At 42.4% G+C, this 24,625-nt stretch overlaps 1 protein-coding gene across 2 annotated transcripts in view; it reads right to left on the bottom strand.

Annotated features, from left to right (window-relative positions):
• Positions 1–24,625, bottom strand: part of Ppa2 (inorganic pyrophosphatase 2) — a 71,781-nt gene that overhangs the window by 16,446 nt on the left and 30,710 nt on the right. For both annotated transcript variants that reach the window (XM_013066073.3, XM_021245402.2), the window contains 2 exons: positions 22,271–22,357; positions 9,619–9,745 (listed from right to left, as the gene is read on the bottom strand). In XM_013066073.3, coding sequence (XP_012921527.2) covers positions 9,619–9,745; positions 22,271–22,357 — 214 coding nt within the window. The remainder of the gene's footprint in view (positions 1–9,618; positions 9,746–22,270; positions 22,358–24,625) is intronic.

Here is a 24,625-nt window from a genome sequence, read left to right as displayed (position 1 = left end):
TCTGCGATGGCCCACACAGACAAGCGGCTTAAAGTAGTTATTATGAAGATCTCCAAAGACCTTCAGGAAATAAGGTCACAGTGTATGCACACAGGAAAATCTTAGACGAGGAACAGAAACTATAAAACAATGGAAAATCAGATCTTAATGGCAGAACTTAGATGCTCGCTCCCTAGCCTAAACACAGGAAATGGAAGACGGATCAGTAGAAATTACCCAGTCGAAGGACTATGAATGGTAAAAGACTGAAAGAATGTGAAGAAAGTTTCAGTCATTTATGAGACAATAAAAAGCGATCCCCAGTATATTTATTGTGAGTCTCAGGATGAAAGTGAAGGAGAATGAAGGAAAAAAGTGAAAAAATTAATGGCAAATAATTTCCCAAATGTGGTAAAATACATAAACTTATAGAGCCACAAAGTTCATTATATCCTGAGGAGGATAAAGAAAAGGACACCTAAGTACATTGTAGAAAAAAAAAAGCCAAAATCCAAAAATAAGAAAATCTTTAAAACAGTCTGGAAAAAAAAAAACCAATACATTTTATAAGAGGTAATAAGACAAATAACTATCGACGTCTCATCGGAAACAACAGTGACCAAAGAAAGGAAACAGCTTTATAGAGTTAAAAAACAAAAAAAACAACAAATAAACCCTCAAAATTCTATATCCAGTGAAACTTGACTCACAAAAGAAATGCAAAAAAGGGCAATTTTAGATAAATAAAAATGAAGAAAATGTATTATCAGCAGAACTGCACTATGAGAAATGCTACCACCTTTAAGCTAAAGGGAAATGACCCAGAACAAACTTCGGCCTTAAGGATGGAGTAAAGAATTTGAGTGTGGACATGAGAGCTCTGGAGGTAAACATAATACAAGGCATGTGCAAATGTGAGCATTTCTCTTAACCCCTCTAAAAGGCAGCTTGTTATTTTTGAAAACATGTAACAAAGCATAAAGAAAGGATGGTGGTTCTGGGAGCAACTAGGTCCCTCCCACTGCTGGCAGAAATGAAAACCGGTAGAGTCTGGTAAAGATTCTGACAGTGCTTGCAATGTTAGGCTTATCATTTCCAGCTAAACCAACAATCCCATTCTTAGGTACTTCTCCATGGGGAACGAAAATATATTCACTCAAATATTCACACAAAGACTTGTGCCTCAATGTTCACAGCAATTTTATTTATATTATCCCCAAATTGGAGACCTACATTTCCACCAGTGTGTGAAACTAGCGTGTCTTACAATGGAACTATCACCCACAAAGTCATGGATCGCCTGAGGGTCACGGGAGGGCAAGGAGCCCAAGGGCCCGGGAACAGGCCACTGCCTCCTGTCTCTGCCGACAGGAAATTCTGAAGCAGGCCCAGCTACTGCTACCGAAAGCTGAGCAGTGTCCGCTCGGGACCTGGGGCAGGAGGAAAAGACTGACTGGGAACTGGGAGATAACAGACATGTTCACTACGGTGACTGTGACGGTTGACAGACAACTACATACAGCTGCCAAAACTCCTCCATGTACGTAGGATGGGCTAGTCTGTGTGAAAACGCCAGAAAGCTCAGTGACAGTCAGGGACAGATAACCCTAGCCCCGAGAGTTCAAAGCCCAGGCAGGGTAGATGTGGAAACAAGCACACTACAAACATGTCACAGAATCACACAGGAGGTGACACGGAAGCAGCTCTCACTGCCCTGGAGTCAAAGGCACCACTGTGACCGATGACGTTTCCACTGGCCCACAAGGATGAGCAGGCACTTCCAGGTAGACGGGGACAACTGAGAGAGAGGAAATCCAACAGCAAAACCACCGAGACACGGGAGTCTGCCACAATGGGGTGGAGGGACAGCGTGTGACACTCGTCAGAAAGAATAAACAGGGCCCGTGTCCAGAAGAACAGGTGGGGGTGATGACCAGACCTCCCCCAAGGTGCGGGGCTCGGACTTTCTCGTGAAGAGGAGTCAGGTTTTCTACTTTCCTCTACAGAGAAATTGTGCGGGGAATCAGTTCTGTCTGACAAACGGTGTGGAAGACAAGTGTTCACGGCGAGGAGGCTGGGAGCAGCAAAGTGGGGACAGTGGCTCAACAGGGAAGGAAGACAGGACAGACTCAGGCAGTGGGCAACGTACCGAGAGAGATCCCCGACGACAGACTGAGAGGTGTCACAAACACAAAGAGGAGGGCTGTGCAGATGACTCAACAAACAGCCGCAATTGTTCAAGTGCCAACACTGCAGTACAAAGGAGTGTTTTCATCCTTTAAAATAAGTGGAAGCATTCCCATTTTGAAGACATTTGCAGACTTTGCTCAGATGTCCATTTCTATTTGTCAGTGCATAGACGTGTATGTTCATTTATTCATTCATTGATTTCAAAAAACTTTATGGAGCACTTGCACCATGCCAGGCACTACAAGGAGCCACCCACCCAGGGAGCGCCTGCAAACTGCACAAATTCACAACTCTAACCTGACCGTCCATTTCCACAAATCGAGAACAACCCAGACTTCCATACAAATCAGAAGAAAAAATGCTGCATTCATCTGGATTAATTCTACCAAACCATAACACAAAGTAAGGAAACCATATAATCAGCTAAGGATATTTTATTTTTACACAAAAATAGATAACATAAATAATACTGCATCACCTACCTTTATGATTTAAAAGGGAAAAAAGATAACCAAGAAATGGCCTCACATTAACATTTTGTTCAAAGGGTATTAAAAAAAAGATAAATGAAAAACGAGTTGATGGTTCTCTGGGATTGCGCCCATGGAAGCCCTCATTCCAGTTCCTTGCTGCTCACATGGAGCCAACCATGGGTACAACCAGCCTCTTCCAAATAAAATCTGAGAGGCAACACCAAATGTTTTTAATGTCTCCTCACAAATATTCATGAGAAACAACTGTTTCATTCTAAAGATGCCCTGTATTTTCTGTAGTTCGGGCTCCGAGAATGAGTTTTCCTAATGGCTGAGGTGCTCTAAAGATGTCCGTCTCTTCCAGAATGTTCTGCATGTCTGAGCTTAATGCACAGGGCCTAGAGGAAGTGTGCTCACTGTGCCTGCCCTTTCCTCCCTTCCCCTTTCCACAAAGCCTACTCTCTTACCATGTCGAACCAGTGCTAAGGTACACACGAGCCACAAGAAAAAAGAGTAGAAATTAACCCTTCAAAATAAGTGTTGCCACACAAGGTAGCTCTACAGACAGGCCTATGGGTATTACACTGGAAAACAATCTCAGAAAAGAGTTGGTCGATTTTTCTCAAAACATAAATATTCATTACAAGTTTGTGAGAAATGCACATGGTCAATAAAATGAAAACCACGCAGGTGCCTTATACACAGAAGAAACAAATATTTCTCTAATCTAATTTTGACACAGAACATGTAACAAAACGGCTAAAGGTACAAGGCCTTGGGTCTGACAGACCTCCAAGGAACTGCAGCTCCATCACTTCAAAGCTTCCCTGAAGTACTTTTAAAATGGGGGAATGTCCCCAAGACATCACTTGCAAGATCCCTGAATTTAAACCGTTTTCTCTGGGTCATATCACAGCAAATTCTGTTCAGTTGTAGAACTAGTGCGTGCTAACAGTAATAACAAACTGTTCCCTTTAGCACTAACTCTGAGGATCATTTAGGTCTTTCTACTTAAGACAAGAAGACAGGCTAAAAGTAACAGGCTGTAAGTGTTTCCCCAGAGATGGGGAAAGGCCGGGCATCGTTTCCTCAGGATGAATTCGCCATTTTGGAGAAGGAAATAAGGCTCTGGGAGGTTATGTGATTCTCCAAGGTCAGATAACAAGTCTTTACAGGGGACGATTTGAGAACGTCCGGCTGCCCCATCCTTCACCACATCGTTAGGGATATGACTAACCTAAAAACGCTAAGAGGTCAAGGTTCGAAAAGAGGCAACAGACTCCCAGTAATTTAGTCCTTAATTACAGTGTATTTAACTCAATTCATCCCTGTACCTCAACTGCCTCCCGGTTTCTGATGTCTACATTTCCCACTCCCACGCCTCTTAAGGTGCATTATTAATGACATCAAAGGGGAGCAGATCAAAGGGGCGACATTTCACCAAGCCTCCAATTATCATTACCTTATGGAGACCCAAGTTATGAAAGAGAGAACAGCACTCCCAGAGAGCAACGAACACAGCCAACTGCCCCAGTGTTTTTAGGAGGGGAAAGGGGCATGGTAATGAAGGGCCTGAGAGACGGATGTGTTACTTTAGAAAGTTCCCAGCCTTCCCCCAACACTGCCTCAGTCTCCTTATCTGGAAAAAATGAGAACAAGCAGCACAGCACGACTGGAGACGAGGAAGGCCAAACACACGCTCCCAAGGGGGCCCGGGGCACAGTTCCGGGCACACGGCGCACTACACGAATGCCAGGGCCGGGGACAAGCAGGGACAGGCGCCAACTCCCAGCCCTGGCCAGGAAACAAACCTAACTGTTCCTCTGGCTAGGAAGCTTAACACCAATATTTCCCCTAAGACTGCTATGCCATTTTCTCTCTCTTCTTTTCCCTTTGTTTCCAAATGACAGAATTAAATTACGTTCCAAGAAGAAAATCAAATACCATATTAATTAACTTATTTTTTTCCACTGAGTTTATTGGTAATTTTAGGTTTACAATAGTTACATTCATCTTTGGGATCTTGTAGCTTTACATGATGTATCTTGGTTCTTATTTTTTCCCCGTTCTAGTTACTTATTTTTTAAAAAATCACAGGGCCACGAGAAGTATTTACCTGGTAAGTGAAAATTTAAGCCAAAAAGATTCAGCTTAAACATGTTTATTCCTGCTCTGAAAGACAGCAAAAAAAACTCTGTAGTTTTAGTGGACTTTTAAGGTTCCCCAAATGTATGTTGAAAGTCTACACATATGCAACACATAAAAACTCTGAAAACTCTGGGGAAAATGTGACAGTGGCCTTTGAAAAAGTCCCAACTGTCTAATTTAAAATAATTCTCTATTGCTTGTGTAACTTGTTCATCCAGCATACACCCACATCAACATAACTGTTCTGGTATCAAGTTTCATTTTTAATCTTTTATTTTTAAAAACTATAGAGTCTTTGTACGCAACTACAGGATAACAGAAAATAGTTTTCAATTATTTAAAGACCCTTGGCTCTAGAAGTTGAAATAGCTTCTAGGCCTAAATTATATTGTCCTGACCTCTCCTTGCGGGATGATCCCTGGGACTCAGAACCCAGCCTGGTGATTTTTCGAACCTCAACATTCTGGAAGGTGTTGATTTTTTGTTGTTGTTGTTACCGGGGATCAAACTTGGGACTTGCACTTTCGAGGCAGGCGCCAGCACCATCGAGCTACATCCTTGGCCTCTTTTTGTGTGTGTGTGGAAGGTGGTAATTTAACCACAAGAGGCAGGATCAAGTCCAGCACCTCAGTCTTCTTAACAATCCCTGGGCTTGGTTATTTCATGACCAGGTGCGGTTATCTCGAAGGGCTGAGGTATTTGCTAGTACAATTCAGGTGCCCTGGGGTCTTCTTAACTCTTTCAGGACCTGATGCTACGTAGGAGCTGCAGGGCCTGGGTCTAACCACAGTGCATCACTGGTCTCAGGGCTCCCTAAGTGTCAGTGAGCCCTGAGGACTCCTTTCCTACCAGAGAGTCCCAGGAATTTGGTTTCAAATGTTATTTAGGCTTTTTAAAGATTTGCACGGGTGACTTCTATAGTTTCAGAAGGTGAAACTTAAAGATTTAAAACAGCACTGTTAAAAGGACAGAAATACAGCCAGAAACAAAAGTTAAAAAAATATACAGAGCAAAATCAAAGACAGATATAGGAAGTAAGAAGACCTTTTTCAAATGGAAGGGGGAAGAAGAGGTAAAGGGAAGGGAAAGGGAGGGGAGGGAAAGGGAATGAAAAGAAAGCACTGAAGGAAAAAATGGAAATGGAGTTTTTTCAAACAGGAAGGAGACCAAGAGTTGGAAGGAGTGGAGAGGGATGGGAGGGGAAGGAGAACACAAAAGAATGAAGATATTAACACATCTTCTAGTGGTACATGGACCAGCTCCCCGTGATAAATGTAATCAGTATGTACTGCACACACGGACTAACAGAAGTTTTTAAAACGTATGCTGGCTGATGCAGTCACATCCACACTAAAAACTGTAAATGTTCAAACAGGACAGTACAGTCTCCATGTAGGGAGTGCAGTAGAATCAAAGAGGTTGCTTCATCACAAATAAAACAACTCCAAAACTTCTTAGAAGAATCACAACCTAAATGTGTTGACCTCAAAAAAAAAGAATGTACACACACACACACACACACACACACACACACACCACCTATAAAACAAAACAGATGCCTTTATTTCCTTTGAAAGGAAAATTTTATACCGATCGTATGATACAGCAGTTTCTTTTTCTTACAGTAGTGGAAACTACGAGGATGGATTTAATTTTTAAATCTCAAATTTTCAATAGATGCAGAAAAAGCATTTGACAAAATCCAACATCCATTTATGATAAAAACCCTACAAAAAATCGGAATAGACACTCTCTACCTCAAACTGATAGAAGCCATCTATGAAAAACAGCCAATATCATACTAAATGGTCAAAAATTGAAATCCTTCACACTAAAATCAGGAACAAGACAAGGATGTCCACTATCACCACTCCTGTTTAATATAGTTTTGGAAACATTAGCCAAAGCAATTGGACAAGAGAAAGAAATAAAAGGGATAAAGATAGGAAATGAAGAAGTCAAATTGTCATTATTTGCAGATGACATGATACTCTATATAGAAGACCCCAAGAACTCTAACAAAAGTCTTCTCGACTTAATAACAAAAGTCTTCTCGACAAATTCAGTACAGTAGCTGGACATAAGGTCAACACACAAAAATCAATAGCTTTCCTCTACACGAACAACAGACTCACTGAGACAGAAATAGGGCAAACAATTCCTTTCACAATAGCATCCAAAAAACTGAAATACCTAGGAATCAACCTAAGAAAGGAAATCAAAGACCTCTTTGCTGAAAATTATAGCACTTGGAAAAAAGATATTGAAGGGGATATCAGAAAATGGAAAGACATTCCTTGCTCCTGGGCAGGAAGAATCAACATAGTGAAAATGGCTATACTTCCAAAACTGCTATGTAAATTCAATGCAATCCCAATTGAAATCCCAGCAGCATACTCCACAGACCTTGAGAAAACAATCCAAAAATTCATTTGGAACAAGAACAGACCCAGAATAGCAAAAGCACTAGGTAAGAGACATGGCAGGGGGTATTACAATCCCCAACTTGAAACTATACTACAAAGCTACTGTGATAAAACATCATGGTATTGGCAAAGAAACAGACCTGAAGACCAGTGGAACAGATTAGAAGATGCAGAAACAACTCCAGACACACTCAGCCACCTCTTCTTTGACAAAGGAGCCAAATATCCTCACTGGAGGAAAGATAGTCTCTTTAGTAAATGGTGCTGGAGAAATTGGGTTTCAACTTGCCAAAGACTAAAACTAGACCTATATCTCTCACCATGTACTAATCTAAAATAGAAATGGATTAAAGATCTAAATATAAAAACAGAAACACTGAACCGGCTGGAACAGAGGTTAGGTAGAACTCTTCAAGACATTGGGGTAGGAAAAGACTTTATGAACAAAACCTCAGTTGCCTGTGAACTAGCACAAACAATCAACAAGGGGGATCTCTTTTTAATAAAAAGCTTCTGCACAGCAAGGAAACCACCAGTAGTGTGAAGAGACAACCCACAATGTGGGAAAAAATTTTCACCAGCAGTCCCTCAGACAAAGGTCTACCATCTCAAATCTATAAAGAACTTAAAAAGATCAGACCTCCCAAATTTAAAGACCCAATCCAAAAATGGGCATCTGAAATGAACAGACATTTCTCAGACAAAGAAGTAGAAATAGCAAATAAACATATGGAAAAATGTTCAACATCACTGGTCATTCGAGAGATGCAAATGAAAACAACGCTGAGATTCCACCTCACTCTAAAAAGAATGGGTGCTATCATGAAATCAACAAATAACAAATGCTGGCAGGGCTGTGGGGAAAGAGGAACCCTACTCCACTGCTGGTGGGAGTGCAGACTGGTGCAACCACTGTGGAAATCAGTATGGAGATACCTCAAAGAACTAGGACTGGAAGTCCATTTGACCCAGCTATTCCCCTGCTGGGGATCTTCCCCAAAGAATTAAAAGAATCATACCACAGTGATATATGTGCACCCATGTTCATAGCAGCACAGTTTGTAATAGCTAAAACTTGGAAGCAGCCCAGTTGCCCATCGACTGGAAACTGGATCAAGAAAATGTGTTTTTTTATAAAATGGAGTACTACTCACCCATCAAAAATGAGAAATTAGAGACATTTATTGCTAAATGGATGCACAATGAGGCGATATTCTTTAAGTGAAATATACAGGACACATGTGTAAATATCGAAGTTTCTTTAGTGTGAGAAACTGAAAGTGTAAATAAGGACTAAAAGGTATAATAGATAATGTGAAATAGGAAGAAAAGGGGCAAAGGGGAGGGGGAAGTGTGAGGGGTAGGGGAAAGGAAAGAGGGGAATGGAATTAATATGAAAAAATGAAAAAATGGAAACAAAGTCTTTGTAAATAGGGAGGGATGGAGGGGTTGAAGGGAGGGCAGGGGAAGGGGGAAAAATAAGAACCAAGAGAGATTATGTAAAGGTGCAAATTTCCAACGATGAATGTCATTATGTTGTACACCTAAAATGTACCAATAAAAGGATATGCAAAAAAAATCTCAAATTATCTACAAAATGGAAAATAAAAATTGTCTAAACTACTACTTTATACACATGTACAGAAATCTCAAGGTTTTTTTTGGTACCAGGGATTGAACTCAGGGCTTTGAGCTTGCCAGACAGGCGGCAGCACCACTGAGCTAAATCCCTGGCCCAAACTCAAGTATTTTTAAAACTTCCAGATAGCTGTTCTTTCCTGTTTTTCATCTTTCCCATCCACTAAAAATGCCAAGAAATATAGACAGATTACACATGTTAAAACTTTCACAAAATCACTACCTCCTTTGTGATAGAAATTCTGATTCATTTATAATAATTTATACCTAGTTACTGCATTAGCTGTTTTAAAGTTATTTAAGAAAAAGCTGACTTTCCCCCTCACAAAAGAAAGAAATTTCAGACATGTATGGACAGAGAATCAGTCTCCTGTGTAATTTACTGTAAAAAGTTTTGGAAAATGTGCACCAGGCAAAAAATGTCAAAGGGAAAAGAAGGGGGAGGATAGAATGTAAGAAAGAGTAGAAATAAGCCAGGCATGATGGTGCTCACCTGAAATCCCATGACCTGGGAGGCTGAGGCAGGAGGATCATAGGTTTAAACCATAGAATGCACTTTCACCTTTGAAAGGCCGCTCCCTGTCTACATCTTTTCCTGTGTCTTGCTCCTCCTGGCAATGCCTCACCCTGGCCAAAATGCACTATGGCCCTTCATAGTCCATGGGAAGAGAAGAAACCCAAAACATGAGTTTAACTCCCAAATACATAGATGAGCTTTTCAGTTCTGAGGATCTCAGGGGCGCGATGGGCAGCTGCAGACCTACCATGAAACTTGTCAGCCTCGGGATCGTTCGCATTGATAGCGATCAATTTCCAATCTGTTTCACCTTGATCAATGAGAGCCAAGACACCAAGGATCTTCACGGGGACAACCTCTCCGCGGGAAAGAACCTTTAATGAGAAAAATCATTGCTGTAGTGGGTTTTGGAGAGTTTCCCATATGTCATAATAACCATATGAGAGAGGGGAAGCACCATGAACCAAAATTAATAGTTTCAATAATTAAATAGAATGTAAAAGTACATAATTATAAAGTTTGCCTTGAAATGTCCCTTGTGGAATCTCAAAATGTTCTCTTCAACCAAGATGGGATTAGTGATCAAAAGAAAACACCTTGTCCCTTCAGAAACATGGACAAAATGTATGAAATCCCTCTTTGCAAAAAGTGAATGCCAGGTGTGCAGGATTGCGACCCAGTGTGAAGACAGAAGATGAGCTGGGTCCCGGGGTCCCCTGGGTCTCTGATCCACACTTGCTGGGCTGAACACAGGATGTGGACCTGAAAGAACAGAGCTAGCAAGAGCCAGGGGACAAGGACCAGGGTGGGAGACACCTCCTCCCCGGAAAACCCGATGCCGCCACCTCAGAGGGGAAAGCAGTTCCACAAGCTGCCCAGTTTCCTTTCCTTTCCAGGCTCATTTTGCTGACAAATAATCAATACTGCCTATACCATGGCTTTATATGTAGCTTACATCACAGAGGCAGAACTCAATTTTCCACTGCTTCTTAGAAATACTGAGTGCAATTTTCTGTATAAATCCATTTAGTTTTATGTCCTAAAGAAGTGTTTGTGCAATGCCATGTTTTTAGGAAAACAGTACTGCCAGTAAAGAGAAACAAGGAAACACACAAACAGGGAGGATAGGGCAGCTAGAATTTGCAGTAATGGCAATGAGAATGAAGCCCAGCAATCTCCCGGGGCTCTTTGGTGACTCTGATGAAACAGTGACCAAGCTCGGAGGAACTAGGGAACTGGAGGCGGAGCTCAGGCACCCAGGGAACCTGACATGCAGGACAGGCCTGGGAGTGGCATCCTCAGGGCAGAGCAGACCAGCCTTGGGGAAAGGTTCCTCCCGATCTGCCCTAAAAAGGATTTTTTTTCTTAAAATCCCCAGAGACATGAGGATCACAAGTTTTCCTGCTCTACCAGGGGAAGGAGAAGCTGAAGTAACACCTCTGATTTCTCTCTCCTGAGCAAAACAGACTGGGAACTGCAGACATTGTGTAGCATGCTTAAGTGCGGCTGCAATCCCACTGTTATGTGAACAAGAACATTTACAGACGAGCGAGAATCAAGGACAAATGCAGGGCCAAGTAAGAAACAAGGAAAGGCGTCCTGAAGCTGGTCTACATCCCCAAAGCAATGCTTCTCTCGTCATCCTTAGTTATGTTTGGAAGAACTGGAAGTTTCCCTAAGTGTAACTTATCCCTTAAGGCATATCTATAAGCTTTCCCATGATAATGCATATTCAAATTGAAAAGTTAAAAAATGTCATTTAACTAACTATAAATTTTTAATTTAAAAATCAAAATAAAGCCAGGTGTAGTGAGGCACATTAGTAATCTGCGTTTCTCAGGAAGGCTGAGGCAGGAAATTCACTTAAGCCCAGTAATTTGAGTCTACCCCGGACAACACAGTAAGACACTACCTCAGGCAAATAAATAAAACAAAATGATTTTTTAAAAATCAAAACAAAATCACTTTGTATAAGTAAAAATATAATCCATATATTTAAAAAATATAGCACTAAGAAAGTAGAGTTTAAACCTGTTGTAATTTGATGTACAAATATAAGAATGCAAGTTATTTACATATATTGAAATTTAAGATATTAGGCCTAGAAATTCACATTAAACAAAAAATAAACCCATATATATCCATGCATAATATCAACTTGGCTCTTGCTTGGTGGGAGGGGAGGAAGGAAGAGATCTGAGAATTTGGTTTTTTTTGAGACAGAGTCTCACTGTAGCCCAGGCTGGCCTCCACCAACTCCTGCCTCAGTCTCCTGAGTGCTGGGGTTACAGGCATACACCACCATGTCTGTCTGGCTCCTGACAAAAATTAGTAATTGTCAAAATGACATTTTTTAACTTTTAAATTAACTCACAGTACCTGTTTTTTGCAAACCACATTCATAAGTTTTGGTGAAAAGTAAAACATTTAGAAGCTTAAGAAGGTAACGAATGACAATGAAATAATTGTTAATGTTAAAGATGTAAGCACAATGGGCTTAATAAAACTCATAAAAAAGATTTTAGGGAAACTCCAAAATAGGAAGATGTGGAAGCAGATATCGCGCGTGCTTGAGAAAGTTACGACAGGGATTCTCTCATGCTGCCCACACTTGTATTCTTTCTACACTGTCATTTCCAGGGGCTGATTTGGCCACAGAATTCCACAGGCTTTGTAACAAATTTCTTCATGACTGCAAATGCAGCTTTACATTTAGAAACTATGCAAAACAAGTTGTTTTTGTGTCCTGAATTTATTTTGAAAAAAAGGGATTTTTTTTGGTATGGTAGAACTGGGAACTGTGCTACACCCCAAGCTCCTTTGTTATTTTCTATTTTGAGACATGGTCTCACTACGTTGCCCAGGCTGGGTTCAAACCTGCAATCCTCCCACTTTAGCCTCCCAGAGTGCTGGTATTATGAGCAAGCACCATTACACCTACCTGACAAAAAAATGATTTTAAAGTGGAATAAATATTTCAAAACATTTGCAAAATGACCTAAGATCTTAACATAAATCTGTGTGAAGCTGTAATTAGTTTACATAATGGATTAATGCGACTGTACAAACTAAACTGAAATCTCACTTGTGGGGAGCAGACACAATTGTATTAGGCAGATCCTCCTGAATTTGGCCTCTAGTAAGTATTCAACACTGTGTTCTAAGCACTTTGTATGCAAACAACATCTCCATTCTCAAAGGCCTATAATCTTATTTGGGAGACTTACACGGAGGCCAGGCTCAACCACTGGAGGACATGACACATGTGAGTTTAAAGGCATGATCAACGCTATGACACTGTGTATGCCACTGTCTTGTGCCAGGCAGCGGAGTCAGGGGCGTCTCCTGCAGAGAATATGATCAAAGGACGCAAGGACAGAGAAGTCAGAAAACAGTTACAGCCCTTTGGATACGGGCGATACGGGCGGTCTGGACGAGGTTACAGTGGATCCTCTTCAGAGGGCAGTCGAAGGTGAGAGAGGAAGAATAAAAAGAGCAAAGGAGGAAAAGACCGGAGCCCTTACCACACTTGGTGAGGCGGGCCCTGGCCAACGGCCTCCGCGTTTCCTCTTTCTCATTGCCCATTGCTCATTGAGATGATGCCATCCATGTCTCAGAAAGGAGGACACAGAGCTTGGAACGCAGAACTGGAGTCCAGGCCAGCCCAGGACCCAATCTGCCCCTTCTGGGTAGGGAGGGAGGGGGTCAAGTGGCCCCGAGGGGCAGGGAGTGAACGTGCTCACTGTCTGGCTCTGGTTATGGATGTGCTTGTGTCGGTCAGCCGTGTGCACACTTCCAACATGTGGAGCTTATTATCTGTGAACCGTACCTCAGCAAAACTGGGGGGAACATCACACCTGCAGCTACAACTTCAACAAACACACTGATCGCTTTTCTAGATAAACACTTATACATATTTGTTTTAAGTGAAATACAACATATAAACTTGAGTTAAGAGTTAACTACAATATACTTTTACACCCACTATAATGACTATTCTTAAAAACAAACAGTGTTGTACCACTGCCCCAACATTGAGGAGCAGAGCTGCCCCCAGCACAGAGGAGGTGAAACTTTCCAGACTGCTGTACCACCGCCCTCAGGGCCGAGGAGGTGAGCTTCCCCCTCTTAAAATGAGAAGACATGTAAACAAGTCTCAAAACCAGACTTCCAGATCACCTAAAGCAACCCTAAAGGGAAAGGAGATGGAACAGTCTGATATTCAACCACCTGGACTCCTTGAACTGGCATAATTTCTCAGATAAAAGCAGAGATTATGCCCATAGTGCAAGACATGATTAATAAATCTAGAGAGAACACAGAAAAAAACATAGAGGAGCTGAGGAACATGATGGAAACAAATGGAATCCATAAAATAGATGCAAATAGATTTCCAGGAGATTAAAAACTTCATTGAAAGTTTATATAGCAGAATGAGCCAATGTGAGGACAGAATTTCAGATATAGAAGATAAGATTGCAATTGGTGACCAGAAAAGAAAAATTGCTTTAAAACAGTAAGGGACCATGAGAAATCAATCCAGCAGCTGCTAGACAATGCAAAGAAGAATAACATAAGACTGATCAGAGAAAATGTTTCCTACAGGAGAGAGTGCAGGTGACATAAAAAAAAACCGTTCGCAGAAGTGATGGCAGAAAATTTCCCAAGCAGGGGAAAAGAACTTGACATACAGATAAGTGAGGTATGTAGGACTCCAATTAGCCTTGATCAAAAAAATCTACACATAGGCATATAATTGTTAAGATTCCAGAAACCCAACAGAAGAACAAAGTTCTACAAGCAGTCAGAGAAAAGAAAGGAAAGCCCATCAGAATCACAGCAGACTTCTCAACGCAAACCCTTGAGGCAAGAAGAGCTTGGAGTGATACATTTCAAGCCATAAAGGAAAACAGCCTCCAACCCAAATTGACTTACCCCACAAAACTATCTTTCAAAATTGATGGAGAAATAAGATACTTTCATGACAAAGAGCACCTCAGGAACTTCATGAATACCAAACCAGTACTTTAAAATTTTTAGACAATATCCTAGGAAAAGACAACGAGGATCAAAACCCCAAAAGCACAGCAGAATGAATCCATCTGTCAAGACAAGAAATTAAACTCAAAGGTGGAGAACCGAACAAAAAGAAAAAGTCATGACAATGATAAGTCAATATGTATCAGTTATAACCATCAATGTTAAAGGTCTCAATTCACCAATTAAAAGTAATAGACTGGCAGAATTGGTCCAGGAGCAAGATCCAACAATATGCTGCATAAAAGAAGCACACTTAATTCAAAAAGAAACTCATAGACTGAAAGTTAAAGGGTGGAAAACAATACTCCATGCAACAGGAATCTGAAAGAAAGCAGGAGTAGCTATCCTCTTTGCAGATCAAGTGGATTTCAAACCAACACTGATTAAGAGAGACAAAGAAGGACACTACATCCTTGTAAAGGGAACAATCCAGAGGAAGAGATGACAATCATAAATATCTATGCACCAAACACTAGTGCACCTAACTATATAAAACAAATACTAATGGGCATGAAAAATCAAATGAGCACTAATACAATAGTAGTAGGGGACCTCAATACCCCTGTCACAAACAGATAGATCAACTAGACAAAAAATAAGCAACGAAATACTAGAACTCAATCAAACTCTTAAACAAATGAACCTAACAGATATTTACAGAGTGTTCCACCCCACAAAATCAAAATATACATTCTTTTCAGCTGCACATGGGTTGTTCTCCAAAACAGACCACATACTCGTTTGTAGAACATGCTTAAGTAAATGCAAAGGAATTGAAGTTATCCCCTGTATATCATCAGACCATAGTGCAATGAAATTGGAGATCAATATAAAAGAAACCACAAGAATTTCATAAACACGTGGAAACTGAACAACACACTTCTCAATAACCAATGGATCACAGAGAAAATTGAAGAAGAAATCAGACAATTCCTACAGTTAAATGAGAATGACAATACATCATATCAGAATCTATGGGACACATTGAAAGCAGTCTTCCTAGGGAAATTCATAGCAGTCAATACTCATATTAGGAAAAGAGGGAGCCCAATTAAATAACCTGAGGCTGAACCTCAAGCTTCTAGAAAAAGAAGAGCAGGACAACCCCAAAGCTCATACAAGGGAGGAAATTCTAAAGATCAGAGGAGAAATCAATGCAATGGAGACTAAAAGAACGATACAAAAAAAATCAATGAAGCCAAGAGTTGCTTCTTTGAAAGAATCAACAAAATTGACAAACCCTCAGCCAATCTTATCAGAAAAAGGAATGAAAAGGCACAAATCCATGCAATTAGGAATGAAAAGGGTGAAATTACAACAGACCCAGCAGAAATCCAGAGGATCATCAATACCTACCTTCAAGAACCTACACGCCAATATGATGGAAAACACAGAAGAAATGGACAGATTCCTAGATACATATGAATTACCAAAGTTGAATGAAGAAGACCTAAAAATTCTGAACAACCCAATATCAACCAAAGAAATTGAAAATGTAATTAAAAACTTATCAACTAAGAAAAGCCTGGGTCCTGATGCCTTCACTGCTGAATTCTACAAGACTTTTAGAGAGGAACTTCTGCCACTACTGTTTAAACTCTTCAGTGAAATTGAAAGGGAAGCAATACTCCCAAATTCATTCCTGGAAGCAAGCATCACCTTGATCCCCAAAGCACAGAAAGACCCAACTGAAAAAGAGAACTATAGGCCAATTTCACTAATGAACATAGATGCAAAAATCCTTAATAAGATACTGGCAAACAGAATCCAGAAGATCATCAAGAAGATCATACACTCTCATCAAGTGGGATTCATCCCAGGGATGCAGGGATGGTTCAATATACGAAAATCAATCAATGTAATACACTATATCAATAGAGCCAAGGACAAAAACCATATGATCATCTCAATAGATGCAGAAAAAGCATCTGACAAAATCCAACACTGATTTATCATAAAAGCCCTATAAAAAATTAGAATAGGCAGCCTCTACCTTAATCTGATAAAAGCCATCGATAAAAATCCAACAGCCAATATCATACTAAATGGTGAAAAACTGAAATCCTTCACACTAAAATCTGAAACAAGACAAGGATGTCCACTATCACCACTCCTGTTCAATATAATTTTGGAAACATTAGCCACAGCAATTAGACAAGAGAAAGAAATAAAAGGAATAAAGACAGGAAATGAAGAAGTCCAATTGTCATTATTTGCAGATGACATGATACTCTATATAGAAGACCCCAAGAACTCCTCCACTAAACGTCTTCTAGACTTTATAACCAAATTCAGTAAAACAGCTGGATACAAAGTTGACACACAAAAATCAATAGCTTTCCTCTACACGAACAACAGACTCACTGAGACAGAAATAGGGCAAACAATTCCTTTCACAATAGCATCCAAAAACCTGAAATACCTAGGAATCAACCTAACAAAAGAAATCAAAGACCTCTTCTCTGAAAACTATAGCACTCTGAAAAGAGAGATTGAAGATGATATCAGAAAATGGAAAGACATCCCCTGCTCCTGGGTAGGAAGAATCAACATAGTGTAAATGGTCATGCTCCCAAAACTGCTATATAGATTCAATGCAATCCCAATTGAAATCCCAGCAGCATACTACATGGACCTTTTGAAAACAATCCAAAAATTCATTTGGAACAGGAAGAGACCTAGAGTAGCAAAAGCAATTCTAGGCAACAGAGACATGGCAGGGGGTATCACAATCCCCAACTTGAAACTATACTACAAAGCTACTGTGATATAAACAGCATGTTACTGGCAAAGAAACAGACCTGAGGACCACTGGAACAGATTAGAAGATGCAGAAACAACTCCAGACACACTCAGCCACCTCTTCTTTGACAAAGGAGCCAAACACCCTCACTGGAGGAAAGACAGCCTCTTCAGGAAATGGTGCTGGAAAACTTGGGTTTCAACTTGCCAAAGATTAAAACTAGACCAATATCTCTCACCATGCACTAAACTAAAATTGAAATGGACTAAAGATCTAAATATTAAAATAGAAATGCTGAACCAGCTAGAACAGAGGTTAGGTAGAACTCTTGAAGACACTGGTATAAGAAAAGATTTTATGAACAAATCTCAGTTGCCCGTGAACTAGCACAATCAACAAGGGGGATCTCTTATTAAAAAACTTCTACACAGCAAGAGAACCCACAACAGTGTGAACAGACAACCCACAATGTGGGAAAAAATTTTCACCTGCTGTTCCTTACAGGTCTACTATCTAGAATCTCTAAAGAACTTAAAAAAATCAGACCTCCCAAATTTAAAGACCCAATCCAAAAATGGGCCTCTGAAATGGACAGACATTTCTCAGACAAAGAAGTAGAAATAGCAAATAAACACATGAAAAAATGTTCAACATCACTGGTCATTCGAGAGATGCAAATGAAAACAATGCTGAGATTCCACTTCACCCCAGAAAGAATGGCTGCTATCATGAAATCAACAAATAACAAATGCTGGTGGGGCTGTGGGGAAAGAGGAACCCTGCTCCACTGCTGGTGGGAGTGTAGACTGGTGCAAGCACTGTGGAAATCAGTATGGAGATACCTCAAAGAACTAGGACTGGAAGTCCATTTGACCCAGCTATTCCCCTTCTGGGATCTTCCCAAAAGAATTAAAAGACTCATACCACAGTGGTATATGTGCACCCATGTTCATAGCAGCACAATTTGTAATAGCTAAAACTTGGAAGCAGCCCAAATGCCCATCAACTGGAGACTGGATCAAAAAAATTTTTTTTCATAAAATAGAGTACTACTCAGCCATAAAAAATGAGAAATTAGAGACATTTATAGCTTAATGGATGCACATTAAGGCGATACTCTTAAGTGAAATAAATAGGACACACATGTGTAAATACCAAATAGTTTCTCTGGTGTGAGAAACTGAAAGTGTAAATAAGGACTAAAAGGTATAACAGATAATGTGAAATAGGAAGAAAAGGGGCAAAGGGGAAGGGGAAGTGGGAGGGTAGGGGAAAGGAAAGAAGGGAATGGAATTAATGAGAAAATGAAAAAATGTAAACAAAGTCTTTGTAAATAGGGAGGGATGGAGGGGTTGAAGGGAGGGCAGGGGAAGGGGGAAAAAATAAGAACCAAGAGAGACTATGTAAAGGTGCAAATTCCCAGTGATGAATGTCACTATATCGTACACCTAAAATGCACCAATAAACTTAATTAAACAAAGAAACAACAGCAACAGCGAATACCCCAGCCAGCAGTGGAGGACGACGGTGAGGCTGTGTAGGGCCTCAAATGGTACAGAAGACAGGTTGTGGTTCCTCCAACGGCGAGGGCTGCAATTATGTATGACCAGCAACTCTACTCCTAGGGGAAAGAGGTGAAACAAGGCATCCAAACACAAGCTTGTATACAATATTTAAAGCAGCAGCAGCCCTAATAATAGCTAAATGTGTGGCAAGTCAGGAAGGATAGTTACAAATGCCACAACACGGATGAACCTCCAGAGCGTGCTAAGCCCAAGAAGCCGGACACAAAAGGCCACACATTCTATGATGTCGTTTACAGGAAATGTCCCACATAGGGAAGAACTGCCCAAGTCAATCTCTTCATACAGGCGGCGCAGTTTATTTCTTCAGTGAAGGAGACCTGGGGCGAGGGTCACTGGTTAAGAAGGCGTCGAGCAGTCCCAGCGGAGAACAAGCTTGCCGAGGCTGTGGGCAAAGGCTGAGAGGCTTTGACACTGTGTTTCTAACAGTAAAGGCAAGAAACAGAACCCTGCAGTTGATAACAGGCTGCAGCCTCAGGTGTAGACATTAACACGCCTAGTTTCTTGAGGGGTCTCGTGTTGTCACTTGGTGCCTAACAGAAGACTAAACGTGACACACTTTTATTTCATCTTTTCACTCAAAATCAATACAGTTGTGCCTCGGTTCACAAACTTAGTTAGTGGGTCCAGGGTTCTGGAAAAGTTGGCCACATTTGTGTTTGTGTGGAAAAGACAGCGACGGTCGCATCTGTCATTGATGCAGAGTTTTGAAGAAGAAAAATTTTTTGCCAAATGCTTCCATTTTCGAACCAAATTGTTCACAAGCAAAAGTGTTCGTGAACTGAAGTACACTGTACTTGCATAAGGTATAAACAGACTTCATGATTCACACTAAATATGAACTGCGCAGGCATTATGCCCCAAGAGTTTTCTAATACGTACTCTTTGCATCAATGTGATGGCGTTTAATTTACGAAATAAGACATGGGAATGTGATAAAGAACTTAGCGCAGTGCCTGAGGTTGGGGAGAGACCCGCGTTAAGATTGTACCCTACCTGCTCCTAACCCGTCCATCTTACACACACTTTTCTACTTCTCTGGGGAGAGACTTGTAAGAATGAGTTCCCCAAATGAGCATAAATTTGAAAGAAAGCTTACAATTTGGACATATTTCTGCCAGTGAGATGCAGGAATTCTACCTTGTCTGTGTTTAAAACTAGAAACCCGTGAGGAATGAGATCTCTCTCCTGCGGGAAAGGAGTAAGAGGCAGGAAAAAGGAAAAGAGGAGAGGAGAAGGGAAGAGTGAAGAGACAGAAAGAAGAACCAGGAAGATGGTGGAAGGACAGGGAGAGAGAAAGCAAAGAAAAGAAAAACTAAGGGAAGAAGAAGAGGAGGAATACGGAGGATGAGGAAAAGATCAAAAAGGCAAAAGTGGAAGCATCAAAACTGGGTTAACAGGGCCGGGGATTTAGCTCAGTGGTTCCGCTGCCTGCCTCGCAACACAAGGTCCCAAGTTTGATCTCTGGTACAAAAAAACCCAGGGTGAACAAAGCGCCTCAGCGGAAACTGCAGTAGGTGCAGTTTTAGGGCCAACATGAGTTTCCAGAGCTTAGGCCTCCTGCGCTGGAGCAACACGGAGCAGCACCCCTGGAATGGCCCAGTGGGCGGTGTCTAGACATCGGGCACGCACTGGGTGCCAGCCCTGCATGGCCCTCTGGGGCAGAGGGGACGAGGCAGCCACACTGGGCTCACAGGGAGCTTGCAGAGCACTGGCCAAAGAGCAGCACTGCAGTCTGGAGGGACACGGAGGGCTCCCGGAGGAAGGGGCTTTTAGCCAGATGTGAAAATAAGCAGGCAGCACGGGGTGCCAAGAACTACAATGGTGCAATGGGGAGAGAAGGCTCCACGCTTCGCAGAGAGAGTGGTGTGGATGGAGGCCCGGCAGGAGTGGCCAGATGCGTTAGGGGAACTAAAGGTCAGTGCAGCGTCAGGTGTGCCGACCCGGGGGCGGCCACCAAAGCAGGGTTTAAAGTGAGGCAGAGGACCCACGACGGGCAAGGACGGCCCGGCCCGGAAAGCAGACTGGGCAGGGGGAGGGAGCGGGACCAGGCGAGTCCAAGCGCGATGTCACAGGGCGGGGGCAAAGCCAGATGCAGTGAGGGTGGGAGAGACCCTCAAGCTCTTCAGGGCAGGGAATCCAAACTGCAGGACGAACCGTGGGAAGAGCGGCCAAGGATGACCAAGGGGGGCGCCTGGGTTTCTGCCCAGAACCTGCAGGCAAAGACAGAGGAGGACAGATGTCATTCAGGAGACTGAAAATGTGAAAAGAAGGGTAAACTGGAGGGGGAAAACAGTGAGTATGGCTTTGGGCACAATGAGTTTGAGAAGCAGGAAGGCATCCGAGAGCAGACATGGGCAGGGCGTGTGGACGTAAGCTGGGTCGGCAGCGGGGTGGCAGGAGGGGGTGGCAGCTCTGCAGGAGGACACAGGAAGCAGGGGAGGGCGCGCTCCAGCCGGCCCCCGAGGAACAGGCGGAAGGCAGGGGCAGGCAGAGGGACCGGAAGCCTCAGGATGACAGAGAACACCGGGATGTTATGCAGAACCCAGGCCTGGTGAAGAGCGGGCATGGAGTCAAGAGGGCAGAGGCAGCTGACAGCACACAGGGCTGAAGCAAACTCAAGGCAAGGCCCACAAAGCAGGTCTGCTGGGTTTGGAGTCGGCTCATGAAGTAACAGTGGAAGCACCAAGTGAAGTTCTCACAGAGGGCTGGAGATCACAGGGGCAATGGGAAGCACGGGGCCAAATCTCAGATCAGCACAGAAACACGCACATGTCGGTTCCTCAGCTTACTGGCAAGATTACCTTGTCGGCTACGAACTGCACGGTGCCTTTTTATAAAGGAACAGCGTAATGGAAGTTTGCGGTCAGCTTTAACTATCCCCTGGTTAACACAGGAGAGAGAAAGGCCGAGTAAAGATCCCTGAGAGACAGGAAGTGCAGGACACAGTGCAGGGCCTGCAGGTGACGCGCTCTGCGGGAGGGAGGTGCAGACTCCACTGGGAGTGGGTGAAGCAGGAAGGGCGCTGTCCCAGGAAACAGGACGCCAGAGTCAGAGCAGCGGATGACGGAAGGTGGGCCGAGGATGTGCAGAACTGAGGGGCGACCCTGCAGGGCTGGTGGGACTTGCTGCTGCCGGCTGGGAGCAGGCACAGAAAGGAAAAACACACCAGTTGGCTTCCATCAGCAGTGAAGTTTCTGTCCGGACAATGGCATGGAAGCTAAGACACGGACTGCAGACTTCCTAAAAAGGATCACAGTGCAAATATTCTAGGCTCTCATGGCCTCCTGAACTGTGTTGTTGCAGTGTAGACAGCACAGACAGACGTGTGCATGAATGGGCTGTTCTTTATGAAATCGGGCAGTGGGCTCGGGTTAACAAGCCCCGGCTTGAGAGAGGGAGGTACCAACAGAGACTGAGTAGCAGAGGGATCCACAGTCTCAACTCTGAAGAGAGCTCGAGGCTAAGACGGAAGTTCAGGCCATGCAGAAAGCCAAACCCGAGTTCAGGCTAACACAGTCTATAAAACAAACCTTTGAGCCAATTTCGCAAACATCAATAGGGTCATTGTCCCCGCAGCAGCCTGTGTCCTTGTCTTTGTGATGAGGATCTTCCCAGGTCTAAAAGAAATTTAAAAAAAGAGTTAGAAATGTAGGTTAATAGGCACTGGAATGCATCATGATCTTTCCACACGATCACCGAGTTTTATAGATGGCTAGAACCAAAGCGAGGATTCTCAGAAATCAGCCGGCCTCAAGGCCCACATGGCAGGATGTCCCAGGCACCCACTGGGTGAGAGGGCCGATCTGCAGGGCTTCCTCCCTCCTATCCCCGTCTGTCCCCGTGATCCCATCTCCAAGTGGGAGGTGCTTCCTGGTCAGTGTCTGCTCTGGCTCACTCTCAGCTCTCAGTGTAGAGGCTGCCCCTGTCCCTGCCCTGGTTTCCGGGCTTCCACTACAGCCTGGCCTGTGCCCGCTGTCATGCGAGGGTTCCTCTGACAGCTCGGGCCAATCTTTCTGTCTGTAAGGGAACATCTTGTCTTCTAAGGGGTGTCTGCAAGTAGACACCGTTTTTCCTTCTTAAACTAAACCGCAGGACATTGTACAGCACAGAAAAGAACACATTCTTGCTCATTTCAGTCCATTAAAAAAAAAAAACTTTCTATCTTTGCCATCAAATCTCAAGATCTTGACAAAAACACGAAAAGATGTCACCTCCTCAGTTTCTTAGCAAGATTATCCCATCAGCTACGAAATGCACGTTGCATATTTATAAAGAAATAGCACGATGGAAGTTTGCTGTCAGGTTTAAATACCCCAGGCCAGTGAGGGTAAACCTGTCAGAGCTTTCAAGGATACAAACACCCCACTGCAGCAGCATGCCACAGGTTCTACCCCATTCCAAAAGCTCCTGACTCGAACTTCAGAAGATTCCTAAAGCTATGTGTCATGAATTTACATCATAAGAGATGCAAAAACTGCATCATCTCAACATTCAGTTGATCACTATTACCTTGCATTTAGGATCATCCAAGTTTAGTTTGTCTAATTTTATACATATAACTAAAAATGAACACAAATGCCAATATTTCCCTTCTAGTCCTAATTATAGTACAGCTATGAATGAACTCATCCATTTTTTTTTTTGGTACTGGGGATTGAACTTAGGACCTTGCGCTGCTGAGGCAGGCGCTGCTCCAGAGCTAAATTCCCAGCCCTGAACTCATCCAGTTTTTAAAATATCAGGTTCCATAAGCTTTTATTACCCCAAATACTAATGCTGCTAATAAAATATGAGTGACCATAATTGTTGACCTTGCACACCGGTTATGGGTGAGAGTCACTCCCTAAATGATGCACACACATTATACACACTCTGTGAGTATTCCACAGTAAACACCCATAAAATGAAACACAGAGTTCAGTATGTTCACGAAGGGGCCGTAATTTGTGTGTCTCGCTTCCAGGTGGCTCCAATTTGTATCCCTTTGTTCTCACCAGCTTGAACCACCGGTGGTACAGGCAGGACTGTCCCACCAGGCGGCTGGGACCACTTTTCAGGATCTTGGATGACAATAATGCAAAGAAAGGCACTGATTTAGCAGATCAGAGGTCATCACGTTACAGTTCCTTAAGGAAAACATTAGAATGGTATAAAAAAACTGTAGGACAGCTAATTTGTGGTGCAGCAGCTGTAAATGCATATTATAGATACCAGCAATGGGGTACCTGTGAGATTTCCATGTTAAAATGCAGAGAATTAATTACAAACTATTAACCCGTGAAGAAATCCCCCAGGCAAAAATTACTTGAAAAAAAACCCCTTCACTTTATAGAAGCTTATTTAGAACTGGCAAGAAGTACACACAAGTGATGTAGAGAATATTATAAAAAATTCTATGGCCACAAAAGAAAGGCCGAATGTGTTATGATCTTTGGTGCACTCAGTGCAAATCAGCTGCTTTTATGTATAAAATGTTTTAAAGAAACTCACAAATACACATTTATTTTAATGAAATCGATGCATTTGTTGATTATTGTAATAATTTTTAATTGGTATGAGTAACATTAATTGATATTTATATTTGGGCAGTACATTTTCAAATTCAAGCAACTAACCGGATTTGGGATACTTTACAGACTTTTCATTATGCAGAAGTCACAGGATGGGATGGCTGTGCACGTGATGGGGCCTCAGGCCCGTGGGAATGTGCTCACCGTGCCCAAGTTTATAGTTTGAAATGGTAGAGATGGGATTAGAACCCATGTTGCTAGTCATTATTTAGGACGTCCAAATTTGGCTAACAATGGCGAATGTCATTTTGTGGTCTGCTCCCCTCCATTATCTTTCTTGGTCCCTGAGTCCCCTGGTCAGCATGCGTGCTCCTG

This window comes from Heterocephalus glaber, unplaced genomic scaffold (genome assembly GCF_053883595.1).
Source record: "Heterocephalus glaber isolate CG9 unplaced genomic scaffold, H.glaber_assembly_v1.0 deba00001688, whole genome shotgun sequence".
Lineage (NCBI taxonomy): Eukaryota > Metazoa > Chordata > Mammalia > Rodentia > Bathyergidae > Heterocephalus > Heterocephalus glaber.
This window is presented reverse-complemented; position numbering and strand designations above follow the sequence as displayed.